At 42.4% G+C, this 18969-nt stretch overlaps 1 protein-coding gene across 1 annotated transcript in view; it reads right to left on the bottom strand.

Moving 5' to 3' along the window:
• Positions 1-16266, bottom strand: part of ALMS1 (ALMS1 centrosome and basal body associated protein) — a gene marked incomplete at its 5' end in the record, with an annotated part of 71355 nt that extends 55089 nt beyond the window's left edge. The window contains one exon of the mRNA XM_084263284.1: positions 16207-16266. Coding sequence (XP_084119410.1) covers positions 16207-16266 — 60 coding nt within the window. The remainder of the gene's footprint in view (positions 1-16206) is intronic.
• Between the last annotated feature and the right edge of the window lie 2703 nt (positions 16267-18969).

Raw genomic sequence — 18969 nt, 5'->3', positions numbered from 1 at the left:
AAGACCCAAAGGGTATCAGTGGGCTTTTGGGATAGCTGCCTTAGAGACAAAGGAAACTGAACAACTGTGTCTTTTGCTATGACTCTTGGAGGACCCTTCTGTTGTGGAGCTGAAAGGTTGAAGAACAGTGGGTACCAACTGCTACCATGAGGGAGCACAGATGACAACACTGCACCAACAGACCCCCTGACTCCCATTCAGAAACCGATTCATTGGCTGAAGAGTCAGGGAGGGACTGATAGGACCCGCTCACCCTCCAACAGTTCAACCTGGTCAGTGCAGAAGTCCAAGGGAGAGTTGGCCTGGCTAGACCACTTGGGGAGAAAAAAAAAAAAAAAACCAAAACAGAGCTGGTGCTTGTGAGTGCAATAGTAAAAGTGGGTAAATATCAACTTACTTAGACGTTTGTAAGTAATTCCCACCTTCCCCTTCCATGTAGTCTTTGTTACACTAACTTCCTACATAAGCAAATCCCTTTATCTGGATAGTTTGGGTTAAATCTTGCAGTAGTACAGTACTTCTAGCTACAGTTCCTCAGTTTTTCCTCTTATCTGAAAAGGAATACATATACTGGTTAACTAAAGAGCGGTAACGCTGACACCTTTAAAGGACAGCTGAAAAGCTTTTAAAATTGTAATTGGAGATTATTTTGTCTATAAAGAAATCCTCAAGAAGCAGTAGACAGGACTTTGAATCTATGAGAAAGGGGAACAAGCATGTACAACTTCTTATCATCTTTCCATGTTTTCTATCAATACTATTATATTGACTTTACTATTACACCTGCTGTTTTGAAATTAACACAGATTTCTGACTAACAAATCAATAAAGATTTTAAGGACACAGGGGACTATAACCTCACCTAGACAGAGCCCCAAAAATTTCTAGAGTAGGTCATATGTTAAGAGGTCCATGGAAAGTGCACACAAGCCCTCTATCTCATTTTGAAAGGTGGCTTTGACAATAAAACTACACAGAATGTTCACTAAAAGATGCCAAAACCAGGTGAGGGATTGATCTAAAAGGAAAAATAAAGTGCTAATTGTTTAGCAGTTAAACAAACAGCAACTTGGAACATACCCAGCAGCAGACCAGGTGCTGTACCTCCAGCAGACTGCCTTCTCGATGGTTCTGCTGAAGACAACACTCCCTCCTCCAGTGTAGGGAACTCTGACAGGTCATTTCTACTGCAAGTCAGGCCAAGCTTTGTCTCTGAGGCAGCAGTTAAATGGGTGGCATCCACCTCTGCTGGAAGTTCATACCATGACTCAACTCCCTAAGAACAGAAAGAGAAGAGAAAAAAGTGTTCAAGAATCAAGCAAGCTTTATAAGACATATTTCCAAAGGAAGTAAAGACTACATTGCAAAACAACGGAATTATTGCTTCTAAATTGTATTTCCTATACAAATACTCAGGTTTTAATGTAAAAGAATTATGACACACTGTGGACCAGTGAAGTCCACAGTCATTTCTCACCACTGCCTAAATTTTGTCATTGTTCACTATCTGATCCCCAACCTTTCAGAGCTCAGTTTCTGATCAGCAATCTCTCAGACGTTTTCCAACCCAGAATGAAATCTCTCACTTGTAGAAAGAAAAATATTGATAAGGACAAATGTTTCAGTAAGATGGCTAGGTCAGTCTAATTCCTGACACTGCATAGTAAAAATGGTTTGCGTTGTACAACTGGGGAGTAACAAGCAGAACAGGTTCTCATTTCTCTTTAAACAAAGTTTCTAGTTACTGAAATTCTGAGTTCACAGATAATGCCTGCCAACTCTTTGGTATGTATTTATGAAAAAGACTTTCAGTTCATGTTCAAATGGAAAGGAGCATCTTTAGCTCATATAATTCATTAAAAGAATTTGCATTGGGATTACTGGGAAAATAATTAAGCAGATAAATTTTAATTCTAGAAAAAGCACAGACCAGTCTTCAGTGCAGAGAATTCAGAATATCCAGCTTTTATATGGCAAACCATTATCATCAGCATATACAGCTTATAATTGCATACATGTTAATAGAAGTAAGCAAGTGTCCCAGTGAATTGGTGGAAGCACAGTACTCCTGAGTAAGTGCAAGCTCTTCTACATTTTGAAACACAAGTAAGGTATTAACAGCTACTTTTCACATCAGAATTTTGCTGTATGAACTATAATTTTTGCACAAGGTTCTAACAATAATTTAGAAATAGCTTTTTTATCAACTCAGTCTTTACAAAATACCTGTGTTGCTCTCTGCTAACGTGCAGATTGGCTACTTTGAGGAAGAGAGACTTGAAAATTCAAAAGACAGTAGCAGGATGAGGACTGTAGCCAATTAGAAACTGAATACAGACCAAAGAAGAAAATGCCAAACTGGAAAATATACCAGGTTTACAAACAGAAAACAGGAAGGAGGTGGAAGAGAGAGGGAAGAACAATAAATAGAACCACAGACCTACTAGGGATTCAGTTTTGAATGATAAATGACAAAAAGGTTTGTAGCACTTGTAGCACAAGACTAGATCAGATGCCTTGTCAGAGTTTATAACAATCCTACTTTTCTGCAGTTCCAAGATACAGAAACACAGACCATTATGAGGACAGAAGAAGACGACTAAATTACAGAGGTAAAGGACTTTATATTCTTTTCAAAAAGGCAAAGTACAAATACCAAAGTAATGGCAGTTTTTTGACGTATTGCTTCTCCTAGGGAGATCCCACTGGTAACTGATGCCTGGGTTTCGCTACTGCTGCGGCTTAGGGATTCCTCTTCCCAGCCACGGTGAGGTGGAGTTGCTGCAATAGGCTAAAAGAAACAAGACTTATTTTAAAACAAAAAAAATAAACATATACAAATATTGAAATGCCAAGAAATTAAGTAATGGACAGTGAAATACATAAAATACTCAAACCAGAGTGCAAATACATGCCCAGAGCCACAAGTGAGGCATCTACCTCAACGTACTTAAACAGTGACCTAAATTCCATTCAGAGTCCCAAAATTGAACAAAAAGGGACTGGTTCATTTGCCACTTTAGATCCCAAAAAACAGTGAGCATGATTTTCTGCACATTAGCCAATCATCATTCAGACCAGAAATCTCTCATTTCAACATATGTACACACAATTATGAGTAAATCACAAAATACCACAAAGACTCATCACCAGATAAAAGCCAGATCCAGGTTCTGGCTTTTATCCTGTCTGGTTTGTTACCAGTGGTTGTTAGGGCTTTTAATAGGCTGGGGGGTGGTGGTGTTTAACATTTATTATTTTACTAAAATACAGAAGTTCTTTTACTTATACCAACGTCATAAACTACATTTTAAACTGCATCTTATGTAAATAGCTTAAGGCAAGCCTTGGCTGATTTCATGAATTGAAGTTAAATTGGACATCTGCCTAGAAAAGCAGCTGTAACATTTTTTTCCCACGAGGTAACAGAGGAAGCTGTTCTACAGTCAGAATGCAATTTCTTTTCCACAGTATCCCATGTCTGAGGTCACAGCGACTACAACAGCTTTCCCCAGACAAGGCAGGCAGACAGGTTCAAACACAATAGCATATAGTTGTGAAAAGACATTTTCTGGAATACTAAAATTCAGACCAAACAAAATTGTTTCAGGGAAGTAGTTGTCAGCTTACAAAAATAAAAAAAAAAAACACAAACACCCCCCACAACCCAAAAGCCATGACACAAGAGACCAGCAAGTAATATTATTATTAACACAGCAATTTATCATGATGCCTCAAATAGAAGGCAGCCATCAAGCCTCCAACAGAAAAAGAACTTGTAGCTCACTCACCTCTTTAATACCCCTTCCTGCCCTCATCCTTTTCCTTATGTCAACTCTAGTTCCAATTTAACTCACTAATTTATTTCTTTTTTAAAGTCAAGCTGGCCTTGGAGGTATTTTTAGTGACCAAGCCAGCAAACAGTGAGATCTGAAGAATACTGCAGTGAGCACAAGCAGCAGCAAGAAGCAGCTCCCTGCCACCTACTCCTGTACCGTGAATTATACATCTGCTCTCTGCTGGTATCAGGGTGTCACGAGAATTAGGACAACCCATAACGTGGGTAAGTGATGTGTGAAGGGCAAAAGTGAGAGGTGACAGACTGAGAAAAGGAGAGGGTCAATAGAGAGAAGCAAATCATTTCCCAGAAGCCTGCCTTCTGCATGAATTATTATAATACTGTTGGACACATGCCTGAGTTATGAAGTTCTCCAGTGACAACTGTCTGGTTGTTGTTTTTTTTATTTTTTTAAAGATATTTCCTGATAAATTGGAGTAATTATTCATTTGGAAATTTCCATTCAGCAGCATATACTTACCTTGATCACAGAATCCCAGAATGTGTTAGGTTGGAAGGGACCTTTAAAGATCATCTAGTCCAACACCCTGCAGTGAGCAGGGACACTTTAATATACAACCTAAAACCTTTTTGAGTTTAACACCATCACCCCTCATCCTATCACTCCATGCCCTTGGGAACAGTTCTTCCCCAGCTTTCCTACAGGCACCTTTCAGGGACTGAAAGCGACTCTAAGGTCCCGCCTGGAGAAGAGAAGGCTCCGGGGGAACCAGCTCAACTCCCCCAGCCTGGCTTCACAGCAGAGGTGCTCCAGCCCTTGGATCATTTTTGTGGCTTCCTCTGGACATGCTCCAACAGGTCCACGTCCTCCTTGTGCTGAGGGCTCCAGAGCTGGACACAGCGCTGCAGGTGGGGTCTCCCCAGAGCAGAGCAGAGTCGAGGGGCAGAATCCCCTCTCTCCATCTGCTGGCCACACTCCTGGGGATGCAGCCCAGGATGCCACTGGCCTTCTGGGCTGCAGATGCACATTGGTGGCTCATGTCCAGCTTCTCATCCACAAGTCCCCCCAAGTCCTTTTCATAGAATCACAGAATCACAAGGTTGGAAGAGACCTTTGAAGATCATCAAGTCCAACCACTCCCATCCTAAGCTAAACCATATCCCTAAGTACCTCATCTACCCCTTTTTTAAACACACCCAGGGAAGGTGACTCAGCCCCTCCCTGGGCAGCCTGTTCCAGGCCCTGACAACTCTTTCAGTGAAAGATTTTTTTTCTAATATCCAATCTAAACCTGCCCTGGCCCAGCTTCTTGCCATTTCCCCTTGTTCTATCTTCTGTCATGGAAGATGACAGAAGGACTGTGATGGACTGTCTATCACAAAAAAAAGCAAGCCATGAGAGTTTTCAAAAAGACATTAATTAAATTCTAAGCAAAGAGTTCAGACACAAAGTTAAAGTCCAAAACACAAACCTATTTCAATATAGAAGGAACACATAAAATTCAGCATTTGAAATTGTTTCTTTAAATGTGAATATTACCTACTAGCTTAGCTACACTGACACCTGAATAACTTTCACTTTATGTACTGAAAAGCTAGAAAGGATGTGAATAAAAGCTTACTTCTTTTTTCATTTATTACAAGACTGCTAAGCCCATACTGGAATTTAAGAAAGGTAACTTGACTACCTATGGCACTTCAGTTGAATGTGGCTCTTCCATAAAACACAGCAACAGCTTCAATATATCTACAAGAAATAAATTACAGCCATCACAATTGAACCTTTATCCATCTCTTATGTTCCTAAAAAGCCATTAATTCTGCCACAGAGACAACAGATTTACAAATTTCAAATATAAACTGAGGAAAACCTCAATTCTGACTCCCCTGTAGTGGCAGTAGTCACTACCTGGTGGCTGGACTGCCACTAACAGAGGGTTTGGGTCTTCCCTCTAATTCCCAAGCACTGAAAAGCTTACTTTCACCCCTACTAAACCTGAGGACATGCAGAGCTGAAGACAGGCTGGACTTCTCTTGCCTTTAAAGAGTATTTGATCAGGGCACTGCCAAGACCCACTGGCAAAGACAGACTCCAGTTAGCTTCAGTCCATGTTCTGCCTACGAACAACAGGTAACCCTTAAACTCTTCCCTGGAAAAAACAGCCCACTTCACTTTTAAGATGGATTTCCAAGTCAGCCTTTTTCCTTCTACCTCTTAAATGCCAAGGTTTTCCTCCAAAATAAGCCAGTTGCTGAAATGTCCAATTACAAAGTGAAGAACATTATTGAGGTCGCACCTCTGCGTTTTTCAGGCACAGTTACAAGAAACTCAACTCTACAAGGCAACCTCACAAATCTCAGCTTTTGGAAGGACGACAATTTCCAGACTTTCAGTACCATATGCCATCCTAAATCCTTCCAAAAAATAGCATCACTTCAATAAAAACACTGTGTAGCTTTCTATACAGGTCAGCACTGTCAAGTAAATTACTTGGTACAGCAAAAATATTTTTGTCTAAAAAGCCATAGCACTCAAAAGGAAGGTACTCATCATTTGTAAATCACAACTATGAGACTAGGACTCAACCAGACAGAAACTGCTCTTCCAAATTAATTCCCTGCACAAAATAAGTTTGTTTGGGCTCTGTGTTGGAACTAAAGACAATAATTGTAGCCTGTATGCATATATTAAATCCCTATTTCACTCCCCTAGTTCCTATTGTTCATACTAATAAAGTCATTAAAAGAAGCAGTACTGAAGTGTACGTGACCATATCTGTGAAGGCAAAGCATTCCAGTAGCTATTTGGCAATTCAATTAAGGCCTATTACTGAAAATTTGGTTTTACAACATGCATCTTCAGAAAAGGGCAATTTTATTAATCCAACTGGAAGTTAACAGTGTTTGGTATTGGAAATAAATAGCATTAGGCAAGAGACCCATACTGTGATTAGAAAACTAATTCCCCAAAAAAGGTATTGATTTTATTTAGATATTCTGAGCATAGCTAATTAAGTGAGTGTTGTAGAGGATATTAGAGTGGATGACTAATGACAGCATTCAAGATGCAAACAATGAACAAAGGACTAAACGACTGAACCACGTGTTTTATTCTTTATTCTCCTCTTTAAAATGACCTTCTTCAGCCTATGGTGAGCAATTCCTCTCAAAAGCATTTAATTAATTGTATACCTGTCAGCCACAAATTGAAAACCTTTTTTCTATGCTGTAGCATACTTCCCTCACTCTACCCATAAGTGTGCCAGATGAACCACTTTGGATGGGGAGAATTCTTCAGTTCCCTAAGCCTACTGATCAACTCACTTTCAGAGAAAGAGAAAGAAAAAGGTTGACTAGGAACCTAACAAAAATATGACCAAGACAATTTCATTAAACCTTATAGCAGAGCTTTCAATTTGGCCCTTTTTTCATACAGTTACAAAATACCTGTAATGACATATTCTTTGTCATCACACTCAAGAAAAAACACAGAACCCCAGACTGGTTTGGGTGGGGACCTCAAAGCCCATCCATTTCCACCCCCTGCCATGGGCAGGGACACCCTCCAGAAGCCCAGAGCACCCAAAGTCCCATCCAGCCCAGCCTTGAACCCTGCCAGGGACCCACCCTGTGGGGCAACCACAGCTTCTCTGGGCAGCCTGTGTCAGGGCCTCACTGGGACCATTTTTTCCTTATATATAATCTAAATCTACTCTCCTTCAGCTTAAGTAGCACAACATACATCATCTGAACAAGTTTCTTCCACCTGTAATTTGGTATCTTAATCTTTTACAAAAATATCTATTATAGAATAAAGAAAGCACAATTCACATTCAACTGAAGTCAGCCAGAATCTTTCTTGGAGAGTGTGTTTAACTTCATCACCTCTTGGGCAAACAGGGCTAAAATGAGAATGTAGAAGGATAAATTACAACTTTGCAGAAATTTCTTTCCCAGAAGTACTTCCTCGTCCCAAACTCTCCTTTACCACTAACAGTTTTCAAACCCCATTCACTCCACATTACAACTTGGAATAGGTTCAACCAGTCTTATTCTGGGAAAACAGAGCCAGAGATGTATCATATGCAGGCTTTCTCAAGAAGAAATTGGTGGAGAAATGCTAATGAGTTATGATGCAATTACTACAAATAGCAATATTCTAGAAGATTCAGACTACAATTATATTCAGAGCTACCAAAAGCACAAACACTCAGTCACCCAGAAGAGCGGAAAGCAAAGTAGCATTAGTATTGCTAATAGTCCTTACATAGCACCTTCCATGCAAAGGCCCAGGAACGTTTCATAAACACTGATTCACAGCACTGCTTTAGGATGTACATGCTAAATATTTATCCTCCTTTTTCTAGGCACAGAGAACTTAGTGTACAACAACACAGTAGATCAGCTGCGGATTCCCCAAGTAGCCTGATCTGACCACACAACACTGCAAGCATCTCTTATTTGATGCTCTTATGTATCATCTTTCCTTGCCTACAGTTTGAAAGTCAAGAAGTGGTAAACCTACAGCATCACAAGCCAAGAAGATTAAAGCATGAATGAGAACATGATGATATTAAACAAATATTTGTATCACAATTAGATATGATACCCTCTATCTACGTTAATATTTCATGTAAGTGACGGCTGTCATTGTCACAGTGATTCTATAGCACCATGAACAGTGGTCTGCACTGTGGCAGGCTGTGAAATAAAGTGTCAGAACTGTAGAAGATATTTACAGAGTGAATTCCTGCTAAAACGTAATTCAGATGATTTTGCAGTGGGCACCTTCCTCATATAAACATTTTTTGTTGTTGTTTAAGCAAGCAGAGAAAAATACAATGACAGAAAAGCAAGAAACAGAAATATTTAAGTCTCCCAACTCCATCCAGTTTACCAGTTTTGATTTCCAGACCATCTTGTGTTAATGTTTCTTATCAAAATGCCCAGGTGATCAATCGCTCTGCAAAGCTATTAAGGGGTGGGAGAACGAGAGAGAATATTTGAATTGGGGGTGGTAGAAGGGAGATGAAGCAGGACCCCCAAGAAGGAATATACTTATAATTAGTCAGGACTTCTCCACTGAAACATGCTCCTCAGAAAACATCAAACAAATCTCATGTGAAAGAAAAAAAGACACATCAATGACTGACTCTCTCCCAAGGCAGCAATCATCCTGAACAGACACCAAAAAAACCAAGAGCTCTACACATCAAGAACCAATCCTACCACCTCACCTTCAGAGGAGCCCACCTTGCAAAGTGAAACCAAGGCATTTACCCATTCCAATACTGCTATTTCAGCAGTTCAGCTCTTGCACATCATCATCAGAACCAGGTCCATTTCTCTCAAGCTGTATTAGCTGTAACAATGCATTTTATAAAATCTTCCCAGAAAAAAACTAACATTTATTGGGAGTTTGCTCTTTCAACATTTCCTTCAAAGAAAACAAAATTTACACAACTTTGCATATCCAAACGTTATGCTCTGAAATCAAAGAGAATCAAAGGCAATCATGCTTGATATACTTAAGTAACAGGAGGCCTTTCAGGAAAAGTTCATCACTTCCTCAAGTCAGGTTCTTCCCACGCAAGTAAGATTCTCCTGCTAGCACCTGAGCCAGATCTGTGTCTTCACCTGACAAATGCTCCAGCTCCCCATGGCAGGGCTGAAGGCCCACACACTCATCAGCTGTAGTTCTCAGGCTTGCATACGTAAGGCTGTGCTGTGCATTTAACACTGCTCTTTAAAGGAACCTGACATGGCATTAACAAAACACCATCAAGGAAATAATCTCCTTTTCAAAGACAGCCAAGTCACCAGGACCTCATGGCTTAGAGGCTGGAAGGAAAGAGCACGTTCTGTCTCATTATTTCATTTTTAATCCTCATGTTAAAGGAGCAATATTAAAGAAACAGCACAATGGAAGAGATCTGTCACATATTAGCACTGTGCATACCAAGGCACAGGGTATATAACAAAGCCATGGCAAGCAAAGAATAAATTAGGATCTAGGAAATTAGTGTAATCATTTCTGAGGGCTTCCATATAATTAAACTCAAATGAAGAAAATTTAACAAGGTTTTTCTTCCTGAAATGCAATACAACAAAAATTAGCTTTTGCTGCTAAATACATAATGAGAGGAAAAGACAAAAATAAAGCTGAACAACTACAACCACCCCCAGACAACACAGTGCCATTAACTTAAATGGTAGGAACAGCAGATCCCATTTGGCATTCAACTGATGCTGCATTTGAAAGAAAGAAAATTGAACATTTCTTAGTTGTGAGCCACTGAAAGTTCAAATATCCAGGCTTAGCAACCCTTACTTTATTCTGACCTACAGACCACTGGAAATATCCAACAGAACATAACACAGAAAAAGATCTAGAGAGATACAGAAAATAGAACTACCTAGATGAGTAATTCTAACAATCTGATCTTCCCAAAACATCAGAAATACACTGTAATTTCTTCCAAAGATTTTACTCATCTCATTTCTCCCTCCTACAATACATAGAACCACAGAACAGTTTGGGTAGGAAGAAAAGTCTCCACTTTACAAACCCCAGGGACATTTGCTGAGTAACTGGACCCAAAGGGTACAAGACTGAAATCCCCTCACTAGAAGTTTCTTCAGAACTGCACAACTTGTACTACGTACTACAAGATTCTTAGGTTTATTCGTCCATTAGTTCAAGTGGTAATAAAGTTTAAAAAGCTATTTAAAAATTACAACAATACTTAAATCAAGCTTTCTAGCCTGTAGCATGACTTGGACCCCAGCCTGGGTTTCTCTTGCATCAAAGGCGTGAGCTCCCTCCCAGCGCCTGCAAGGACAGTGCAGTGCAGGCCTCATGCCACTTGGAGTCAGCAACCCACTGCTGCAGGGCAATGTCTTCCCAGCTGTGGGGAAGGAACAAGAGAACATGGAGAAACAGGAACATATTTACCTGCTAAAACGTGGCACTGACCACTGCCTCCCCCAAGATTAAACAGACAGTTTTGCCAGGACAAGGACATAGGTCACACCACCTTATTACCTGTACCTGCTCATTTCATGCCACAGCCAGCAGCTGGTAAAGAACAACCAAAGAAAAGCAAAGCAACTGCCATGCAAAAGCACTTCAGAGGCTACATGCAAACTCAGGCCTTCCTTGATGCTACATAAATGCCACTGTATTTCACAATAACCCAATAATTTAACTTCTCATGGCTTTATAGTATCAACCCTACTCTGTGTGTTGGAACACAAACAAACAAAAAAAAGCCCCATTCAAATGCAGAATAAGCCTTTAGCTCAGAGATTCTTCTTTGGCCAGAAATCCAGTACTGCAAGTTCAATGAAAATGGGTAAAATTTAACTCCAGCTATTGAAATCAGTAACAAAATTCTCATTGTCCAGAAACAGTTCAGCACTAGAAGTTCATCTACGATCCTACCAGTAAGTAATTTCAAAAATATGATTCAGAAAAACATAATGATCTGGTACTGTCAGGTGTGAGAAACACAAATAATTTGTGTTTTAAATAATTTAAGTTGCACCTTGTTTTTTCAACACAGACTGGCAGGACTTTCCTGACCCACACCATTCCCTCCTGGCATGAAGGCAGCACCAACCAGTACATCAGGCACTGTGTAAATTCTGAACTGTTCTATTACATCTGTGCAGTGAGTGTTGGGCTTTCAAATTGGCCACTGGGACAGGCTGCCCGGGGGGCTGAATATCTTCTCTGGAGATATTCAAGACCCATCTGGACACCTACCTGTGCAACCTGTGCTAGGGAACCTGCTTTGGCAGGGGGGTTGGACTTGATGATCTCTTGATGTTCCATCCAACCCCTACAATTCTGTGATTCTGTGAATGGCCAAGAGATCAGAACCAGAGCAGCAGATCTCAAATACAAGAAAGGAAGATTCGTGACATGGTAAACTGGAGGGGATGAGCTGAAGGAGTCCCAGAAAGGCAACGTGCATATTTACACAACAGACACTGACATTGCAAAGATCGCTACAGCATCATTTTGAATCTTCTAAAAACAGTAGTTCCCACTGACAAGTTTATAACATCAATAGCGTTATGAAGCGTCCTAAAATGACAAGTGGAAAATTAATCATTGCTGATCTGCAACAAGACTGTCTATTTTTTGCTCAGTTTCCTACGAAAGTGAGGCTGCCAAGGCTGACAGAACTCTGTTCAGTCACACCTCAGCCGTGGGCACTGAAAGGCAAGCTGAAAGCTGATTACTGTAATACACCTTAATGCCTGAAGCACAAGTTTTATTCATGTAATCACCCTGTAACTTATGTTGGAAGGACCTCTGGAGGTCAACTGGTCCAACCTCCTGCCTGGAAAAGGGCTAAAGGCTAGATCAGGCTGATCAGGCCTCATCCCATCACCTTGTGACTAGTCCCATGGACAGAGATTTGACCACCTCTGTGGGCCCTGGTCCAGCACATCACCAGCCTCCTCCTGAAAAACAGATTTCACTGTCTCCAGTTAGAATTTCTCCTTATTACCACACCACCGCCGCTGCTCGTCCTCTCACTGGGCACCTCCAAGAACAGTCTTCCTCTGGCTTCTTCAAATCCCCTGCCCAGCAGAGAAGCATCACTGCCATATCCTCACCTTCAGCCTCCTCATGTCAGACAAAGTCATCTTCCACAGCCTGTGTCTGTCCTGGGGGCCTCCACCAGATTCAGGCCAATTTACTGACCTCTCTGAATGGCAGGTTCTTGTCAGTTAACTCAGCCAATAGCTAAAACAATTACACAGCCACTCACTCACTGTTCCTCACCAAGGGGACAGAGGAGAGAACAAGGGGACAAAAAAGAAGTCAGACTCATGGGTTGAGATAAAAGCAGTTTAATAGGACAGAAAATAATAATAATAAATAGAATTTACAAAACAAGTGATGCACAACACGGTTGCTCACCACTCACTGACCAATGCCCAGCTATTTCCTGAGCCAGGACACTGCAGGGACATCTACCCCCTAGCTTATATACTGAGCACATCCCATGGTATGGAATATCCCTTTGGCCAGTGTGGGTCAGCTTCCTGTCCGTGTGCCATCCCAGCTTCTTCCACAGCTGCCACGGGAGGCTCACACCTCCTGGAAGGGCCTGGGAAGCCAAAAAGTCCTTAACTGTTAGCATTGCTTGGCAACAGCTACATTAGTGTGTTATCAACATTCTTTTCATACTACATCCAAAATGCAGCACTATACATGCTGCCAGGAACAAAATTAACTCTTCAGACTTGTGCTAGAGAGCATAACAACAACCTTTCTGCAGTTATCACAAATATCCCCTGGTCATCACAGAGATGACAAAGAGGGATCTCATGACCACAGCCAGCTCCAGCACCACCCTCAGACACACCCTGTCCAGCCATATAGACTTGAGTATGTATGTCCCCTTTATCTCAGCAGTCAGTTTCTTGAGCTCAGAACTAATTATTTTGAGTTTCACAGAATAGCTCAGTTGGAAGAGACCTCGAAAGATCACCAGGGCCAAGCCCTGATGGGAAAAGGAACCATGATGAGAGCCTAATTTCCAATTATAAGAACATACCAAATTCCTAATGTGTAAACACTGCTACAGCCACTTCAGCACTCTAACAGCTATTATTCAAAACTATCAACTTTTCTCCAAGCATCAACTCATTCTCTACTCATTGAAAAAAAAAGACAAAATTTAGTTTCACACAAGGCAGTTTATCCATCATCATATTTTCATTCCTGTGCAAAAAAAATCCTCAACTGCTTCCTTTCTAAATCATAACTCCACTGTGAACAGTCAACATGCATTCCTGAATGCTTCTACATAATGAGAAGGTCAACTATTTCCTTACATTCTCAGTTTTGGACAACTGAAAAAGTACCAACTATCCCCTGATTTTTAATTATTATTTGTTTTGCTTAGATCATACTTACAAGAGCTACAATTTCTATGGTACTGTCCTGAGTTTTATGAAAACATTCATTCCTTTATATTTATCACAGTAAGTTACCCGTGAAATAAAAGGTACCTCTTTCAGTAGGTGCCTTAGTTTGATGTTTCAACTTAGCTTTAAAAAAAGAAAAAGAAGAAAACAAGTTATTAATGTTGGACTTCCTGGAGTGTAGACATCAATTTGCAGTATTTACGAATGACAACCAAAAACTTGATCCTCAAGGATCTCATTTGTAATACTTATGCTTAACTAAACGTAGAATTAAGAAGTCTGCAAGTCAGGGCTTAAATCATCCTTGTAATAAAAAATAAAATAAGGAGAAAACAAATAGCCTGAACAGTAAAAAACCAGCATTAATTTGATTACAGAATTTCTTCTCACTCTTACAGTCTGATGCCAGAAGTTCCATAATGCCTTGAAGCTATCAGAAACTGGCACTTCGGCTGGCAGACACAGTCCCAGTCTCTCTTCAGTAAGCAAAAAATTCAGGTAGAAGTTGATTAGATGTTTCTTAAGCCAATTAAACCACAGTTAACAGTCCACTGCCCAGCTGCACTGGTTTGCTGTCTATTGGAGTATGTGACAAAACAGCAGAGAGGCAACAAGAAGTAACTAGAGCACAGGTCACCTCTTTTGATGGGGCTTGCCAATTTATATGGCACTGGTGAAATTAGTCTTGCATGTTACTAACACAGGCTTTCAGTGTTATTCCCTCTTCACCAATTTAAATTGCAGCTAAATAATTCCCTGCAACAGAACTAGACCATAAAGGTGTAAGAGTAGCCATACTACAACAGACATATCTGCCTGGCCTACTGTGTATCTGCACCTGCATCCCCTTGACCCAGAAGAACAGCAGTAGACTAGCAACAAGCTTGGCTCAGTTCCATCTGGTATTCCCAGAGCTGAGCTTTGGTTGTCAGAGCAGCAATTAAACCACAGTGCAAAACAAACACAGAGAAGGAGGGAACAGCCACTGCAGAACAACAAAACTTGACACCCAAAAAGGAGTAAAATAAACTGACCTGTGATGAATACCTGGAAGGTAAAACAAGAGGCAGGAGGCAAGTTCACTGATCTGTAACATCACGTACAATTTAGAATCATAAATTTAACTGAGAAATTTGTTTTTAAACCAACATTCAAATGAACTTTGTTTCTACTTAAAAATGCACAAGAATACACAGTAGTGCAAGAACTGTCCCTTTTACTCTGAGTCCAGTGAAAGCATATGGCGAAGGTCCTTCAGCAGGATGCTTTTGGAAACTCAATTAAGGCTATGGAGAGTCCTCATATCCACGTTTGTTAAGGCCAGACTTGCCTTGAACATGTCATATTTACTCACATGCCTGTTTCCTGTCTTTGTTTTAGTTTCTGTTATTTTTCCTGATAAGACTGAAACTTATAACAATCCATGGTTCTTCTCAGTGAAGATCTGTAAAAGTTGACACAGCATCTACCACCAGTCACCATTTGGTTCTTTGCCCCTTCGAGTTCCTTCAAGAGCACTGGGATGAAGCTCTGGAGTGATCAGTGATCCTTTAACTTTTTGTTTTGGGTTGTCATCTTGTACCCCTCCTAATGCAGAATTGCACACGTGATATCTACAAACATCTCCAGACCCAAGTGTCCAGCATCAAACGCTCAAATGCCCTGGACAAAGACGCCTCCCAACAGTTTGCACGAGCCAGAATTTGTGCAGGTTCTATAAGCTCTTTATGCTTCTCTAAACCACCATGAGAAGGGGAAGACAGTTAGAACCATGGGCCTGAACAGTGCAGTATCACAGAAAGGATGCTTCCCAGTGCTATCACAAGCTCAGGAAGATAAGATCCCTGAACACAGTGGCTGCAGCATGTGATGGGACACCCGTGTTCTCCAGAAATCTCCTCTTCCTCTGGCTCCAGCACTGATATGAGGACAGCAAAGTGCACACAGCCACATATGAACCCTCCCAGGGAAGGACTGGTCTCCTTGGGGCCACTCCAGTCCCACTGGCTCCAACTTCCCAGCAGGGTTAGCGACCAAGCCAACTGCACCAGTCAAGCCAACCACACCCACCCCTCTCCAAGGCAAAGTAAACACAAAGGAAAGAGGACAATTACATACACACACCCTTCCCAGCAGAAGAGGGGGAATCAGACCAGTTACAGCCCCCCCCACCCCCCATTTTCTCTGAGGCAGGAGAAGAGGGGCTGGGGGGGCTCAGGTCAGTTGCATCCTCCCTCTTTCTGGGCCAGTGACAGCCCCTTCGCGGGGCAGCAGGCGAAGCCAAGCCTGTTTCCACACACATAAGGAGAGAAAGGGAAGCAGGAGTGAGCCAGCTGGTCACAGCCCACTCCCAAGGCCGGGGACAAGCTGAAGGGCTGCTCAGTGCAGCCACCGGCGACCTACCGCGCTACCCCAAAGGCCGCCTGCCCGAGCCCCTCCGCACAGCCCGTACTCACGGGAACCTCCTCGTTCTCCTCGTCGTCCTCCTTCTTCTCCTCCTCTTCTCCCGGCTCCATGTCAGCAGCCCCCTCCCCGCCACAGACGCCGTCCTGGGACCGCGGGTCGCCACAAGACCGCCCCGCGCTGCCGCGCACGCTCCGGCGCCCGGCGGGCCCGCCCCGTCGTTAAGCACTCGCTCCCGCCCCGCGCATGCGCGGGATCCGCCCCCCCTCCCCCCGCCCTCCCCCGGCACGCGCCGCGAGTGGCCGTTTGGCTGGGCGGGGCGGGGACCGCCGAGCGGCGGCTGCGGGAGCGCGCGCGCGCCGCTGTTTTGGCGGGCAGAGCGGCGCCCGGTACCCGGATGGAGGGTTGGGAGGTGGGGAGTGTGTTGTCACGCAAAGCAGTCCGCAGTCCCCAGCCTTCCCCTTGCGGCACTCAGAGCCTCCCGCTGGGTCACAGTTGTCGGGAAGTAGGTGCACACTGAGGGGAAATTTCCATAAATGAGAGGGTTTTTTTAAGTCAATGTGGCGGTTGCCTTATTTTCTTGTGATAGGGAACCATTTCCCCTTTGTTTCTGTGCCCGTCCACTTGCAGCGAGGCAATACGTGATCATTGCGAGCTCTGGGACCTGGTGATCAACGTATGTTAAAATCCGTCAACAGACATTTTGAGGTAGCATAGCTGTTACTAGGGAATGACATGAGGTTTCCTAAGTGAAAAGTGCATTCAGTTTACTGAAAAGCTCTCTTACAAAAGAGGTTATCCACAACAGTCCATTGGAACCATATTCCCAGTCAGCTTAAAGAAAGGACGGGCATTGAGTTTTGGGGAAAGATACTCTGCAAGGGCCCCTTTAGACCTGGGTAATCAGGATCCCCCAAATTGTTCATTCCTTCCTTTTGGGTGCCACAAAGGAAATAGAAGCTCTGTCAGCCACAATGTTCTCTCCAAGGCATTGAGTACAAGCACTCACTATAACGGCATTTCATGTTTCAGCTGGGCAAGGAAGGAATTTCCTTTTAAAAGTGCAGTGGTCCAGCTATATTTTATTTACTTGTTTTCCTCTAAAGCACCAAGAACAGGTGACAGTTGAAGCCGGAGCAGAAGACGCAGCTCATTGATCTGGTACGGTACCAACAGTCCTTCCCCCCATGGCTCCAGAGATCCAGAGGAGTGAGAAGAGTCTCCAGGGTCATTGACTGCAGCTTCACGATCTGTGTTTCACTGACAGAACATCATTTAATATTTCATAAAGCTATTGAGCCCCCTCTCAAAAGCAATTAAGCTTTTCTGGTGTTGGTATAAGCAATATATCCAGCCATCCGTATGAATATAGCTCCACTGTCCGCCTCTCTACATGTAGGACAATAAATAACTGCACCAGTTTGTATTCTCTTCCTAAGCTGAAGCAGGCTGAAAAATACAAGCGCCTCCGTAACGATTTCTCTTCCCTGAGTTATTTATTCTCCTCACAGCAGTTATCTGCCATGTATCCAACACAACATCTCCCAAAAGGGAGCGGCTGCTCGCTGATTCTGCAGCAAGTCGGGTGTTATTTTTCAGCCCTAGATGAATGCTGAAGTACATCAAGGCAAACATTCCTTAAAATAATTAAAGTGCCGATTAGAAAATGCAGCTTTATATCCGAACCCGCTTCCTATGACAAATGCAAATATATTTGCTGGCCTAGGCCTACCCTAGTCCTCATTTGTACACAACCCCAAAAATCATCATCACCTGACAGTTTACAGGTGAGGCTTAAGTACAACAAATATCATCTGCAAGAAGCTGAGACTCCGCTGCTTTCCCTGGGAAGTGCAAGGAGTAGCCTGCTTAATTCCCGTGCCATTTTCCCCTAATTACAGCGGTGCAAGGGAGAGCAGGATTTGGCCCATGCGTTGTAGCACTAATAACAGTTCCAAATGTCATCTGTGAGAAAGCTTGCCATTTGCTTTTTTTCTCTGCTGCAAGTGACTGAAGGGCTCCTCTTGTCATACAATACAGGAATTCTGTCATTCCCTTTTATTTTTAGCAGAGCGATTCACAGGCAGAGAGGGGAGGAGGAAGGGTTTTCTGAATGTTTATCGCTTACACATCATACAGGAAGCTGTTCACATTCTTTATTAATTTTTCTAACAATATCCAGAGACTTACTCAGTCTGAGATGTAATATGCTAAAATCCTTTCCAATAAAATGTCACTTGAAAGTAAAATGGCAGAGGAATTTTAAAAAAGGCCATCACTGTGGAAGGTTATCAGTGAGAGCTGGACCCGACCAGCCCTGCCTGGCTTGGATTCCCCCAAAACTCTGTAAAGGGCTTTTAAAGGTGAAATACAAGGTATGGAAATGCAGTGATCGATTAATGTGCTAATTCCAGGGGAGAATATAAAAGACAGGTGTCCCTCATGACTGCAGATATCTCGGAAAAAAGGAGTATTTAAAAAAATCAGGACCTGGCTTATGCTGATGACGTGTTAATTGCAAAGCTTTTGACGTAGGGATTCTTTCTATCTAGCACAAAAGCGCCCAGGCAGCGGAGAGCTCTGGATGTGACCTCAGTCAAATACATGAAATAAAAGCAGATAGACAGTAACGTGAATACTGCAACCTGTTAATTAGGAGTCTCTGTCCCTTACCACAGCTGATGGTCCCAGGCAGCCTTTGAGGACAATCTGCAAATGGCTGTGATATCCCCAGCGACTGCACTTCTAAACACACCTCTTGGCACACCAGCAGAATATTAAACTGGTTTTTTTCAATGTGTTGCTGAAGCTCTAAT

The sequence above is a fragment of the Gallinula chloropus genome (assembly GCF_964237585.1).
Source record: "Gallinula chloropus genome assembly, chromosome: 4".
Classification (NCBI taxonomy): domain Eukaryota; kingdom Metazoa; phylum Chordata; class Aves; order Gruiformes; family Rallidae; genus Gallinula; species Gallinula chloropus.
Note: the sequence above shows the minus strand (reverse complement) of the source record. Positions and strands in the feature narration are given on the sequence as shown.